The sequence below is a fragment of the Camelus ferus genome, chromosome 7 (genome assembly GCF_009834535.1).
Source record: "Camelus ferus isolate YT-003-E chromosome 7, BCGSAC_Cfer_1.0, whole genome shotgun sequence".
In the NCBI taxonomy this organism is placed as follows: Eukaryota; Metazoa; Chordata; class Mammalia; order Artiodactyla; family Camelidae; genus Camelus; species Camelus ferus.
The window spans coordinates 48220493-48236342 of record NC_045702.1 but is presented as its reverse complement, the minus strand read 5'-3'; the positions used below and the strand labels follow the sequence as shown (position 1 = coordinate 48236342).

Here is a 15850-nt window from a genome sequence, read left to right as displayed (position 1 = left end):
GTATTGGTTTTTACAGATGCTTTTGGTAGTATTTAATTAATCACTAATTCCACTCAAGCTTTTAAATCCATATTTTTATAATCATCTTAATATAGGTAATATGTTCTATGGCCTGACAAATCAGATTGAGTCAGAAACATCTGTATATTTATGTATAATTTATATACATAATTGCAATCTTAAGACAAGATCCTAAAATATCATCCAGAGGAAGAATACATTATGCTTAATATTATTTTAATAAGTGGGTTTTTAATGTTCTAATATTTAAGGGCTATTAATTCATATATGGTGAAAGTTCTAACTTGCTTCTATTTGGTAAACTAGAAAACCCTGCTCCCTCAAACTGCCAGCTAACAGAAACTACTGCATCAGTTTTTTACAGAGGAAACTAAACACTAGATAATTTAAAGATTTTCACCAAAAACAGTCAAATCACTGTCAGGGTAGGAATAAAATCCAATGTCCGGGGGAAAAAAATGTGTTGTCCATAAAAGCTGGCTTTCCTCCTTTTATTCCATTTTTAGAATTTTTTGTCAGCTCCAAGTCTAAGCCCGAAATGAAGCAAAGAAGTTATAAATTTATTATAAAATCTGAATAGGTGAGCTAGATAACCAGAAACTTCATTTGAAGTTGGGAGTGGAGAGGCAAGGTAAAACTCAGCAACATGGTTTTTCAGTAGCTGTTAGGGATATAAAGAATGCTTTATATCAGCTGATCGATAAAAGTTCACATCATCATGATATACTTGTTAATATTTTATTTCAGAAGAATTAAATTGTAAATAAGATGGCAGATTGTGAAAGAGCTGAAGAAATGCAAGAAAATTACCAGAGAAATGGGTAAGCTTTGCCTAAATTCTATGGAAACTGTTATACAACTTTAAATGCACCTTATCCTTTCCTCAGCTATAAAAAAATGTTTATAATTTTTTAAAAATATCAGTGCTGTTTGCATTTTGCTGGACTTCAACATAATAAGTGGTTTAATAGTAAATTTAGGAAGTGTAGTAGGTACAGAATTTATTGATTTAGTATTTACTTCAGATATTTATTCTTCTGAATTTCTTGTAGCTTACCCACTATATAGAGGGAAAATGCTTGAATGTTTTCATTTCAATTCTGTATGAATTCTTCATTCCATATGTAGTGCATTAAGTAAAAGAAAATATTGGATTATGATTATTTTTTCACTAGATAGGTGTCTATGTGTGTGTAAGTATATATGTTATAAAATTTCCTACACCTATAATTCATTAATTTAGAGATTTAAAATGGTAATGGTTTAAAATCTTTTATTTCTACTTTTACTATAATAATTGTGTTACATTTCAATGTATGAACTGTAAAACTGGCTCCTTCTAGATCACTGGTTATGTAATATTCCTGAAATAAAATTTATCAAAAGAAAATAGCCTTCTGAATCTTAAGCTTTAAAATCCTCATTGGGTTGGGAGAAGGGATTGTGGGGCTTTATAATCTTAAAGCAATATTTTTTGTCATCTATGAATCATCTCAGAGCAAAATTGCCCAGTACATAAGTAAATTATTAACTTCAGGTAGAATAAAATCAACTGACTTGTGATTTGTCAAAGCTGCCAGAACAATATGTTATAAAGCTGAAAAGAAGAATCAGAAGTTCATCCTTCTGTGACATCTTTTTTAGAAAAATTAATCTGATCCCCTTCACTCTTCTTTAAATGTTTTAGAATCGTGTGTGTGTGTGTTGAATTGAAAGATTACAGATTTCCCTGAAATCAATAGATAAAATTTACATTTTTCATCTGGAACTCCTTGAAATGAGTGAAAACAAATTTTCAATGGAGGACAAAATTACCAGTACACTTGTTTAATGTGTACTTAATAGAACTTCTTTCATTTAAAGCTCACAGTTGCTCTTGAACAATTTTTAACAAAGGGTTAAAAATTCTAATTCACCACTTCACACCCATTAGAATGGCTACTATTAAAAGATAGTAATAATAAAATTTAAAAAATAAGTAGTGTTGGTGAGGATGTAGAGAAATTGGAAGTCTTATGCATGGTTCATAGAATGTAAAATGTTGCAACTGTTATTGAAAACAGTATGCCGACTCCTCTAGAAATTAAAAATAGAATTACCACATGATCCAGAAATTCTGCTCTTGGTTATGTATCCAAAACAATTGAAAGCAAGGACTTGAAGAGGTATTTATATACCCATATTCATTAACAACATTATTCACAATAGCCAAAAAGTGAAAGCAACCCAAGTGTTCATTGCTGATGAATGGATGAGCAAAATATACAATGGTTGAGTATTTAGCCTTAAAAAGAAGGGAAATTCTGACATGTGCTACATCGGTGAACCTTGAAGACATTATGTTAAATGAGACAAAGTCATCAGAAAAAGATACAGAATACTGTATGAATCCACCAAAATGGAGTACCTAGAGTTATCTGATTCCTAGAGACAGAAGGTACAATGGTAGTTGCAGAGGCTGGGGGGAGGAATTATTTAACAGATATAGAGTTTCAGTTTGGCAAGATGAAGAGAGTTCTATGGATGATTGATGGTGATGGTAGCACAACAATGTGATTGTACTTAATACCACTGAATTATATACTTCAAAATTGTTAAGATGGTCATTTCTGTGTTATATGTATTTTACCACAATAAAAAAAAATTGTGAGTTTCCAGGTGTTACCCTAACTAATGAAAAGATTGCCAGTAATGACTTACTTTCCCAGTGATTTTACTAAAAATCTTTGTACGGTCTATCATTGTTTGTTTTTAAAATTTTGGTGTTGATATAAACTTCCTACCAGGATGCAGTTTGATACTTCAGCACAGTTTTAATTAGAAAATTTTGCAAATTATATTCACATTATAACCCTTCCATTTTAAACATTTGTTTTTCAGAAAACTGCAAGAACAGCTGCCCAAAGTAAGGCAGCAAGTTGTTGGACCTATTGAGATAGTAAGTGAAATCAGTTAGAAAGCATGTCTGTATATCAGGAAGAATTTTAGGGAATTGTCAATAGTGTATAGAATGATTGTGTGTGTGTGATAGTTTACATCTATTTGCCAGAAAAGAGAATTTTAAGGAAAGAATTCATCAAACTAATATTTCCAATAGAAAAATATATTAACAACCCATAAGTTCCACAATAAGAGATAAAAAAAATAACATAATATCCATATAATGATCCAATTTTGAAAAAAAAAAAAAAACTGTGTGTATGTTTATGTATGTGTCTGCATGCAAATGTGTGTGTGTCATCCATAAATATTATCAGAACTTATTTCTGAGTAGTGAGGAATTATGAGTGACTCTTAATATATTGTATGTTTATATTTCAGTATTTTCCAATGATAATATATTGATATGAGTTGCTTTTATCATTTTTAAAATCTTATAAATCCTTTTAAAATAAAAATAATTATCTAAATATTTTATAAACCCCATGCATCAAAAACTGTATCAGCACATTTCTTTGAGATTATGTTCAGGGAATATTTTAAGGCATGTGTTCCTAGGCATGTGTTCCTAAAGCATCCCTTCCACCTATCCTAGTCTCTATGTCAGCCCGGCTGTCAGTGTCATTAGGAATACACACGAAATAGTACCTGTTTTTTCAAAAGTCTAAATTTTAAAAACTTAGAAAATAGCAGAACATAACAAGCTTTATTAAGGAGATAACACATTATTCTAGGGAAAGTTTAGGAGCAGATACCCTCTTAGATCTGTAGTACAGGAACAGTGCTATGGCAGTAATTCCATAAATATTTATTAACTATTGCATGAATAAGCAGAAAAACATGGAATTTTCTCAATCTGCCCTCATAAAATATGTACTAAGTTACTATTGCTATTATTCAAATCTGATTTGATTTAAATACCTCATACATTTTATCTTAACCTCTCTCAATAAGATAAATAATCCACAGTTTCAAGTTGTGTTCATCTTTTGGTTTTAGAATAGTGCTGTAGGAACCCGCTATAGAATACAATACAAAGCATTCAGAATTGGCTTTCTGGTATTTCTTTCTTATTCCAAACAGACTTGAAAATTATTACAGACCTTTATTTACAAGAGAGATGTTGTCCTGGATAGAAAAAAATCAGAGGAATTTAAAATAAAAGTGAAAATTATGATCCATTGCATTTGATGAACTAGTTTTTACTAGATAGTTATTGTTCACCACGCTCAGTTGCGTCATTGCTCTTACGTTGATAAGCCTAGGGAGTTGAAAATTTGAAGATCAATTTTCATAAGCCATGATATTTCATTAAGCCAAGGTAATTATCATTGCATACTTTTCAAATATCTTAATTTATTTCAGAATCAACCAAATGGAATGAAATTTCTGATTTATATCCACATCTGACCTGACTTGTGTCACAGATCTACAATTTGTACTGATTTTTCTGCTTTATTTTTCAATAATTTCTTCAAAGTACTTTGTGAATCCTTAAGATCAGGAAGATTTTTTTTTTTACTTTATATATAAATATGTATCCATGCTTTTATATGTCTATTTAATTTCTTCATCAATTTGTAAAAAAAAAAAGTGTTTACTTGATGGCAAAAACTATGTGTTAATTTTTGGTGTTTTGGGTTTTTTTACAGCTATTATTCTACCATTTTTTTTTTGTTTTCCTCAGTTTCGCTTTGCTGATGGACTAGACATCACGCTCATGATGTTGGGATTACTGGCATCACTAATAAATGGGGCCTGTCTTCCTATAATGTCACTGATTTTGGGAGAAATGAGTGACAACCTTATTAGTGGATGTCTAGTCAAAACCAACACAAGTGAGTACAATATTTACTTTTCTATATTGCTAGGGACTCAAAAACATTCAGTAAAACAAACAAGCATTAAACTTATAATACAGATTGTTGTCTTGTGAAATAGTATCTATATAATATGTATTTAAGTCATTTATTCTTCTGTGTTACCAGGGACTAAATAACCAAAATCTGTATTTGTCAGCATTCTTCAAAGAAACAGAACCAGTAAGGTCTGTGTGTATATGTGTGTATGTGTAGAGAGAGAGAGTGTGTGTAAGAAAGAGATTTACCTTATGAAATTGGCTCACGTGATTATGGAAGCTGGCAAGTCCAAAATCTACAGGTGAATTTTTTTTTGTCAGGCTGGAGACCCAGGAGAGAACTGACATTGCCATTCAAGTCCAAAGGCTGTTTGCTCACAGTATATAAAAAATCATCTGAGACCCACTATAGCTCAACTTGTTTCTCTAGAAATTCTAGTAATTTTCTATCAGAAGTGGCAATTATATCAGTATTTAATCAAAAGCTTGGGCCATTCCAAGCCACTTCATATATAATGTACCCTTGAAAAAGAAGAAATAAAAAAATGGCTAAATCTATCATATTGCTACTAGGAGTTTTACAGTATTTGGAAGTGCATGGCACTATAGAACATTATGCAGCAAGAAAGAAGAAAAGAACATGCAGACAAATTCCCTGGATAAAGATAGGAGGGGAATCTAGTAATCAGGTGTGGGGAATCAAATCAAGTGTTTTCATATTTCTCATTATTACAGGTGTCCTTCATGTATCATTACCTTGGTAGCTTCCTATTTCAGGGTCATGTCCTTTGAGGTGACATTATTTAGGTATAAATTCCAGCAATTCTCCTGTACACTGACATAGTGAGTATACAAGTCTTTTTTTAATCTGGTAGATATTATAAATATTAGTAATTCCCTGGTATTTTACATACTTTTCCCCAAATTACATATTAGGAAATATCTTTATAGCTGTATATTATTATTGAGACAAATGTCTCATTAAAACCTGGACTGTCTTTTAGACACTAGCCTAGTTTGGTACAATGTACCTTCCTCTGTGTCCTGTTTGACTTTAACTACTAATTTATACTCTTATTTTCCACCTGAAGCCTAATTTTTCAAATGTCTCAGTCTTGTTTGAGTGAAATAAATTCACTTCTTCCATCTCTGAGTCCTTGCATGTGATGATACCCTTTCTACAGTTTAGTGATAGAGGCTGAAGATGTCATTTTATTTGTTAAACAAATGGAACTGCCAGTTCACTGAGCAAATATTTATTGATTGCCAACTCTCTCTCTCTCTCTCTCTCTCTCTCTCTCTCTCTCTCTCTCTCTCTCTCTCTCTCTCTCTCTCTCTCTCACTCTCTCTCTCTCTCTCTCTCTCTCTCTCTCTCTCTCTCAATGAGTGAGTAAAAGAAGGAAGGGAAGGACGGAGGAAGGGAAGGGAAAAGGAAGGAAAGAAGAAAGGGAGAGGGAGAGAGGAAGGAAGGATAAACCTAGCAACCTAAGGCAGTCTGTTTGAATGAGAGTACTCCTTTGGTTACATTTGCTCTATAATTGATTGCTCTGTCAGCTTTAAATATGATAGTCAGTACATATCTGACTGATGTTGCTGTGTTTTAATTTTTGTTTTTGTTTAAGACTTTTCCATGTTTCTCAAGTTTCATTGTTGTGTTTTTTCAAATGTAGTTAACATATAAAGAGATTGATGAAGATTTAAATTTAGATAAATACGTGAATATTATCGGTATAATATACTATTAAAGAAAAGTATATCTTAAGGAATATGTTCTCAACCTTCTAACATTGGTTTTTCTGAAGGATAATAGAAGAGGATTATTTGCTTCGGCAAATGAAAATATGAATAATAGCTATCATTGATCAAGGGCCTATTTTTATGCCAGCACTGAACTTTTGTACATGCTACCTCTATTAATATAGTCTCCAAAATGAGATTATGCCATTTTTATGTGATTCTATTTACCATTTTTAGAAACAATATTTATTCTCTTTATTAGCTCAGTTAAATCGCATTAAAACTTTCTACTAAGTCTTGAAACTTCTATGATAATTCTGATATTTGTAATAAACTGCTTTAAATTTTTTCCTCCCACAATTCCTTGAATGGAATGAAGGAAAAATCATTGTTTGCACATAAATAAAGATCATAGACATCATCATATGTGATGATATTGTGGTTATGCAAGAAATGAAGAGCATGATGCCTGCAATTCATTACAAACATTTATTATAGTCCTTTAAGAAAGAAAATTATAATACTGGACATTGACCACTGTTTTTTGCTGTTGGTGAAATAACAACCTTGGTATACTAATTAATATATGATGTAGTTTTTTACTAGAAGATATATAGAAAAATTTACATGGAAAACTGGTAACCCAAGGATTATTTTAAATACTGCTATCCTTATACCCAACATATTTCAATGAACTTCTTTTAAATTTTTCAGATGACTTCTGTGACTTTCACTTGTGTTCTTTGCTTTTCTTGGACTTTCTAAATTATTCCCTTGGGTATCTCAAACTGAATTCTAAATGCATAATCTCAACAGGAAAGGAAAATTCTATTACTATTACTTACACACCTGTTATCTGAAATTAAAGATGTTCTAAGGAATTCTTATCACATATGAGCTAAATGGTTAATATTTCCTTGTAATTTTTCATGTTGCATGTGTGCTTCTTGATACCAGAGATAATAATTTTAAATTTTAGGTTAAAGAATAGCAAATAAGATGATCATTAACCAGTGTGTAATCATTAAGTCCATTTTTTTGAGAATGTACTATATTTGGTTTATGGACTATGTATAAAACATATCATGGCCAATTATAAATTAATTTTCTTTACAATTTAAAAAACTTTTTTACAGCAAATTATCGGAACTGTACTCAGTCTCAAGAGAAGGTGAATGAAGATATGATTGTGTAAGTCCAAATGAAGTATTAATATCATATTCACTGTATGCTGCATTATTCAAAATTTATAAGAAAAAAGCTGAAAAGTCTGTCTAATCATTAATTTTACATATAAATGATTAAAGCAAACATGTCCTCTTCTTTCATTAGGTATATAACATATAATTACCACATAAGTTTTTCTCTATTTGAATAGAGTACAGGTTCATATGGTTTCACTTTTATTTGACAAAATCATCATCAATAGAAAAATTATTTTAGGATTTGCATTTTTATACCAGTTTTGTTACCTAGAACTGAAGGTACATATCCTAGAGGTTAAATAACTTGCTTTTCCTTTTTTAAATTATTTTTCTTACGAAACTTACAGGAAAATGCCACTTCTGTAAACTTTAGAAGACAAAAAGATGTGTACAACAAATAGAAAAATTAAAAAATAAATATAAATAGTAGAGCTTTACTCAGGCTACTTTTAGAGGCTAATCTTTCAGGCTATTATAATAAAGTTTTATTAAGACTAAAAATTATAAATTCTGAAATAAATAATTTATAAGAACATTCTTTTTTTTTTGTAGTTTTGTGTATTAAGCAATATGCTTTCTTCTATCATGTGTTGAGTTTGTTAGAGAAATGCAAACTCACTGACTGTATTCACTGGATTTAGGTAATGTCTCACTAAAAATATCAGAGTCTTATCAGACCTAAGTGATGCCTTACTCTTTTCCCCCAAAAGTGAAGCGTCCATGTTGTACATCCCCAAGAGGCACATATTCTTAACATTTATAATATAGTATTTACTTTGCTGTTGTTTCTCAAACCAGTGTACTGTTTTGGAATATTTGAGATATATGTTAAAAAAAGATTCCATAGTCAAATTGGTTTAGGAAACACTGTATGACAGCTTCCTTGGACACACATAGGACAGATAAGTATAGTAAACACTTAATTTAATCCATGTTTTCCAAACCTTTTTGACTATGGAAACTAAACATCCTGCTGAACTAATGTTTTGATGAACAAACACATTTCTGGGAAACACTGTTTTATATAACTTTTTTGGTAGGGATAAGGTAATACCTCTAACATTTATAATAATCTGGAACTGAAGCATTTTATTCTACCTAAGTAATTTTCTAAAGATAATGACTCATGGCTTTATATAGGTTTAATGTTTTAATGTTGTCTCTGCCTTTGTCTTATTTATCAGACAATTATTCTGAAAATAATTGAATTTTTTTCTTACTGAATTCAGATCATAATGACTAAATAGTTCCAAGATTGTTGCTGGTGAATATCTTTTGCTGTCAAGAATTAATTAATTAATTCTATATGAACTTTTAAGCAATTTATTTCTTCTTTTTTGCTACTTCTGATGTATCTGTTATAATCTATTGAAAATGAAGGGGCAAACTAGATAACCAAGTCTTTGTTAGGTTAAGCTCAACTGAATTTAAGGTAAAAGCTACCATAATAGTGGCCTAACCACGAGAGAAATTTATTTCTCGCACACATAAAATTCTGAAAGTGGACAGTCTAAGGATGAAACATGACTCAAAAGTCATCAGAAACTAAGGATCCTCTGTCATATGACCACATCCATTTCAGCTGGGCATGAGCCACTTCAAAAAAAAAAAAAAACAGGTTCCCTTATTTAGGAAAAAGATCAGATCAGATATTGGATGATAGATTAGATAAGTGGCAATTTCTGCTGTATCAAGTTGTACCTAAAATAATTCCCAAATTGTGTACAGTGGAACAAAGGGATGTTAATAGATGATATGTTTTAAAAGGATGGGGGTAAGGGGTGAGGGGATGTAGTGTTAATTGGTTAGCTGGTCTGAAACATCCTGGGTTGAACAAAATTAAACTATTTCATTGCTTTGGGATTTTTTTCGTATTTTAGTGTGTATTATCAATTTTGGCAGGGGGCGGAGGGCGATTCACTAAGTATGCAGTGTTTCCCGAACCTATTTGGGAACCCTTTTTCCTCAGAAATATTGCCAATGTGATTCAGATCATAAACTCAGGATTCAAATCATATATCAGGATTCAGGTCGTGGGCCCCACCAATTTCTAGCTAAAGAGTCTATCAGGCAACTTCTATAATAACTTCAATTTCTTCATCTGTAAGATGTGATATAATACTTTCTGGAGATTCAATGATACTTAGATATGTAAAGGGCCTGGCATAGTATTTAACACATATTAAATACTTAGTAAGTGGAGCTGTTAAATCCAATCTTAATTTGCATGCAGTTTTGAATCAGAAGCCTTAGGCCTTGAGAATAGTTTGATTTCCTGATGCAAAATAAAATGCCATGCAGAATAAATTGCATGGGTTTCTTTGTTTTTAAGAATAGTCTTTTTAAAAGGCAATCAGTGCTTCTAAAAAATTCTTTTAATTACTTTTTCTAATTAAATGCTTAATATTCTCATTGTAGAAGATGTGAAGAGATAAAAATGCAAAAAGAAAATTAAATTTTAAATCTATAAATTTCTTTATAATCCCACTACTACTGGATAATGAATATTAATTTTGGTTTACATTATTACAGCTTTTTTACATATATAAATATACATATATAATTCTAATATAATTGGAATTATATTGCTTCTATGATTTTTAATAGCTTATTGAAGTATAATTTACTTACAAAACTCACCAGCTTTAAGGGTACAATTCAATGATTTCTAGTAAATCTATAGAGTTGTGCAACCATCACCACAACCCACTTTAAGAACACTTCCATCATTCTATAAAGATTCTTCTTTACAGTCAATCCCCACTTCCACCCCCAGCCCCAAGAAACTACTTATCTGCTATCTTTAAAGATTTGCATTTTCTGGATATCGCATGTGCATGGCAACAAATAAAATGTAGGGTTTTGAACCTAGCTTCTTTTATTATGTGTAATGTTTTTTGAGGTTCATCCATGTTATAATACAAATCAGTAGTTTATCCCTTTTTATTGCTTAGTACTAATCCATTGCAAGGATATATCACATTTAGTTTATCTGTTCACCACGTGATGGACTTTTGGATTGGTTCTTTTTTTTTTTTTTTTTTTTTTGCTATTAAAAAAAATGCTTCTGTAAACACTGATATATAAATCTTTGCCTGGACATATGTTTTTATTTCTCTTGGGTAGATACCTAGGAGTGGAATTGCTGGGTCGTATAGTAAGCTTGTTTATCTTTTTGAGAAACCGCCAAACTGTTTTCCAAAGTAACTAAACCATTTTACTTTCCCACCAGCAATGTATAAGGGTTCCAGTTTCTCCACATCTTCACCAATACTTTCAATTCTGTCTTTTTTTATATACTCATTGTGTAGGTATGAAGAGGTATCATATTGTGACTTTAATTTGCATTTTCCTAGTGACTAATAATGGGCATTTTTTTTCACTTACTTTTTTAGGCATTCATATATTTCTTTGGTGAAATGTGTATTCAGATATTTTATTTATTTTATAAGTTGCTGTTTCTATTCTTATTATTGAATTGTAAGAGTTCTTTATAAATTCTTGATACAAGTTCTTTGTCAGATATATGATTTGTCAGAAAATATACATATTTTCTCCTAGTCTGTACCTAGTCTTTTCATTTTCTTAAAGATTTCTTCTGAAGCATGAAAGTTTTAAATTTTGATTAGGTACAATTTATCAAGTTTTTCTTTAATGGATTTTTCTTTTGGATTTAAGAATTCTTTGCATAACCTAAGATCATGAAGATTTTCTCCATTTTCTTCTAGAATTTTCAACATTTTAGCTCTCACTCTTAGGTTTGTGATCCATTTTGAGTTTATTTTTGTGACTGTTGTGAGGTAAGAAAGAGTCTAACTTCTATTTTGTATGTGGCTATGCATTTGTTCTGAGACTGTTCCTTAGGAAAGCTATTTCTTCTACATTGAATTTCCTTTGTACCTTTGCTAAAAATCAAATGCCCGTAAATGAAAGGGTTAGTTTCTGCTCTCTCATTTTTGTTGCACTTATTGTTATGTCTCCCTTATGGTAGTATCAGACTGTCTTAGTACTACAGTTTTAGAGTTAAATAAATAAAATCAGGAAGTGGAGATCCTCCAAATTTAATCTTTTTAAACATTATTTTAACTTTTCTGAGTTCTTTTCATTTGTACATATACTTTGAGATTACCTTACAAATTCTGAAAACTAGCTTGCTGGGATTTTTGACAGGGGTTGATTGCATTAAATCTATAGATCAGTTTGAGGAGATTATCATCTTACCAACATTGTATCTTCCAATCCATTTATTCAGATCTTTTTAAATTTCTACCAACAATATTTTATAGTCTTCATTGTACAGGGGAATGTCTCTGTTGGGTGACTCAAAATTTTTGCCACTCTGCACATATCCATAAATTATCATGAAAACAACCCTAGTATTGATTTTTGGATTACCAGTAAATTTTATCTAGTAGGCAAATTTGCCAACACAGAATCTGGGGATAATGAGGCTGAAGTATATATTTGTTTGTGTTTTTCTTAGCACTTTATTAACCTGGCTCTCCAGCTACCTCATTTACCACTTCTTAACTTTCTTTGCCAGCTCTTTGTCTTCATCTTAAACTCTACCATGTATGGAGAGTCCCTGAGAGTCCCTCAGTCCTTGGTCCTCTTCTCTTCTTTATCTACACATCATTCTCTTTCTCTGAGGATCATCTCAGCCAATACTTTATTTTAATTGCCACTTATAATCTGATGACTTTCAAATTTCCATCTCCACACTAGACCCCTCTCTAGCACTTCAGGCTTCCATTTTCAACTTCTTACTTGATATTCACTTTGATGTTTAATAGGCATCTCATGCTTATGTCTATATCAAAATATTTGGTATCTCCTGCAAATCTGTTCTTCTCTCAGTCTTCCACATCTATAAATGGCACCCCATTCACCCATTTGCTCAAGTCAAAATAGTATTGCTCTTCTTGCCTTTTTGTGGTTGACTCCATTTGTCCTTTTGGATCCTAGTTATAATACCACTTCCTCAAAGAAATTTTTCTTAACTGCTTTATTTATCTGCATGAGCTCTCCCAACCCATCTTTACCCACCACTTATTCCCTGACCTAGCACCCTATTTAATTCCTTCATCATAGAGCAACACTAATTTCATATATACATTATAATTTGAGTTCTGTGTACATTACAGAGTGCTCACCACCAAAAGTTTAGTTTGAATTCATCACCACACAGTAGACCTCTTTACCTATTTCATCCTCCCCCTTTGGAAACCACTATTCTGTTCTCTGAATCTATGTGTTTAGTTTTTGTTTTGTTTTGTTTTTTCATTTATTTTGCTTTTTTGAAATATTCCACAAATGAGTGGTCATTTCTTTCTCCATCTGACTTAATTGCACTTAGCATAATACCTTCAAGGTCCATCCATGTTGCTGCAAATGGCAAGATTTTATCTTTTTATGGCTGAGTAGTAGGCCATTGTGTGTGTATATGTATATATACCACATCTTCTTTATCCATTCATCTGTTGTTTCCATATCTTGGCTATTATACATAATGCTACAATGATCCTAGAGGTGCATATGTCTTTTCAAATTAGTGTTTTTGTAATCTTCAGATAAATACCCAGAGGCGGAATAGCTAGATCATATGGTAGTTCTAGTCTTAATTTTTTGAGGACTCTCCATTCTGTTTTCTGCAGTGGCTGCACCAGTTAAAATTCTCATCAACAGTGCAGAAGGATTCCCTTTTCTCCACATCCTTGCCAACACTAATTATTTCTTGTCTTTGTGATAATAGCCATTCTAATAAGTGTGAGGTTTTACCTCATTGTGGTTTTCATTTGCGTTTTTCTAGTGATTGGTAATATTGACCATCTACCCATCTGTATATTTTCTTTGGAAAAGTGTCTATTCAGATCCTCTATACATTTTTAATTGGGTTTTTTTTGTTGTTATTGAGTTTTATGAATTCTTTTTATATTTTGAATATTAACCCCTTATGGGATATATAATTTGTAAATATCTTCTATTCAGTAGCTTGTTTTTTCATTTCATTGATAATGTACTTTTTTGTGCAAAACTCTTTAATTTGAATAGTCCCATTTGTTTATTTAAGAAGTTTTCTGACTCTAAGAATTTATCCATCTCTTCTAGGTTGTCCAATTTTTTGGAAAATAGCTGTTCATAATATTCTCTTATAATCCCTTGTATTTCTGTGGTATCTGTTGTAATTTATCCTATTTTGTTTTGGATTTTGTTTATCTGAGCCTTCTCTCCTTTTTCCTTAGTAAGTCTAGCTAAAGTTTTGTCAATTTTGTTTATCTTTCCAAAGAATCAGCTCTTAGTTTCATTGATCTTTTCTGTTTTCTTTTTAGTCTCTATTTTATTTATTTCTGCTCTGATTTTTATTATTCCCTTTGTTCTACTGACTTTGGACTTCATTTGTTTTTTCTTTTTCTAGTTCCTTTAGGTGTTAAGTTAAATTGTTTATTTGAAATTTTTCTTGAGGTAAGCCTGCTATAAATTTCCCCTTAGTACCACTTTTGCTGCATCCCATAGATTTTGGTATGAAGAGACTACATTGCTTATCTGGTCTCCTACTCTTAGATAATTAGGATATCTTCAGTTTTAGGTATTGTTATTAATGCTACAATGAACATTCATCTTGGTTAATCTTTGTACATATTTTCCTTAGGCTAAGTTCCTTCAGTTGAAATTTTAATTTAATGCTGTATTTATATTTAAAGCATTTTATCAAATGCTTTTGACTATTATCATTTCTTTACCCTTCTGTTTCACATACAGCTATCATAATTACTACAATGTAACATTTTCAAATGAAAGTATTAAAAAAATACTGAAAGAAGATATAAATAGCAATTATGTTTTGAAACACTAATTTTTGCTAATAATGTAAGAGAGACATACTCTAGATGTCTTACAAGGGAAATCTAGATTCCTACATGAGTATATTTCACTCATTCTCATAGTGGTTTATTTTTAGTTATCTTATTATAGATTCTAGCAAAGTTCTCTTCATCAAATATTCTGACAGATTTCATTTTTTTGATAATAAGGGAAAAATTTTGCTTTGGTCTCAGTAACATTTCCAATAATCTTTTTCTTTCCAGGTTGACCCTGTGTTATGTTGGAATAGGAGTTACTGCCTGGGTTTTTGGCTACATGCAGATTTCCTTTTGGGTTATGACTGCAGCACGACAGACCAAAAGAATTCGAAAACAGTTTTTTCATTCAATTTTGGCTCAGGACATCAGCTGGTTTGACAGCTGTGATATTGGTGAACTTAATACACGCATGACTGAGTAAGAGGATAATTGTGCGATACATCAACTTTATTCTCTTATATGACGTATAAATGAATTAACTGCATTTATTTACTTGTTTCAGTGACATCAACAAAATCAATGATGGTATTGGAGACAAGATTGCTCTGTTGTTTCAAAACATGTCTACTTTTTCTATTGGCCTGGCGATTGGTTTGGTGAAGGGCTGGAAACTCACCCTGGTGACTCTGTCCACATCTCCTCTTATAATTGCATCAGCAGCTATGTTTTCTAGGGTAGGCAAGATGGCTAATTCAGTGTTGATTGGAAGCAAAAATGTAAACTAGATATTTTACTGAGTTTATCCAAAAGAGGCTTTTCTACTTATTTTCTGTGTCCCAAAATGGACAGGAATATTGTATGTCGGAAATACAGTACGCTTTCTATCTTCAGGTTATTTGGCTACAGTGAGGTTTAGTTGTAATATCTTACTAACGTTAAAAAACATCCTTCTTTGTTTAGAGCCTAATACAGTTTCAAACAGTATGGATACAATTTTACGCCATTGTACGTTGGATACTGGGAAAGCTTTGTGTGCTAGATTCCCAGACAAATGTGTTTCAGTTCATTTCACTAGAACAAAATGAGAAAATCCTAAAACAGTAAACACTTAAGCATTTTTTTAGGTCAGCCATTTCAAGTTTATATTTTTATAGGGCTCTGAATGACATTTAAAATATTTGCTAATGTCTATTTTATGTACTATGTAAATCTATTTCAATTTTTTCTGTTTCAATTTTTAAAACAAATTTTGTATTTGCATTTTAAATTATATTTTCAGCACTGATATA

The 15850-nt window shown here is 31.3% G+C and overlaps 1 protein-coding gene across 1 annotated transcript in view; it reads left to right on the top strand.

The window, feature by feature from the left end:
• Nucleotides 1-789: 789 nt before the first annotated feature.
• The window catches only part of ABCB5 (ATP binding cassette subfamily B member 5), an 87738-nt gene continuing 72677 nt past the window's right edge, over nt 790-15850 (top strand). The window contains exons 1-6 of the mRNA XM_006181974.2: nt 790-842; nt 2902-2959; nt 4649-4799; nt 7693-7747; nt 14847-15038; nt 15124-15295. Coding sequence (XP_006182036.2) covers nt 790-842; nt 2902-2959; nt 4649-4799; nt 7693-7747; nt 14847-15038; nt 15124-15295 — 681 coding nt within the window. The remainder of the gene's footprint in view (nt 843-2901; nt 2960-4648; nt 4800-7692; nt 7748-14846; nt 15039-15123; nt 15296-15850) is intronic.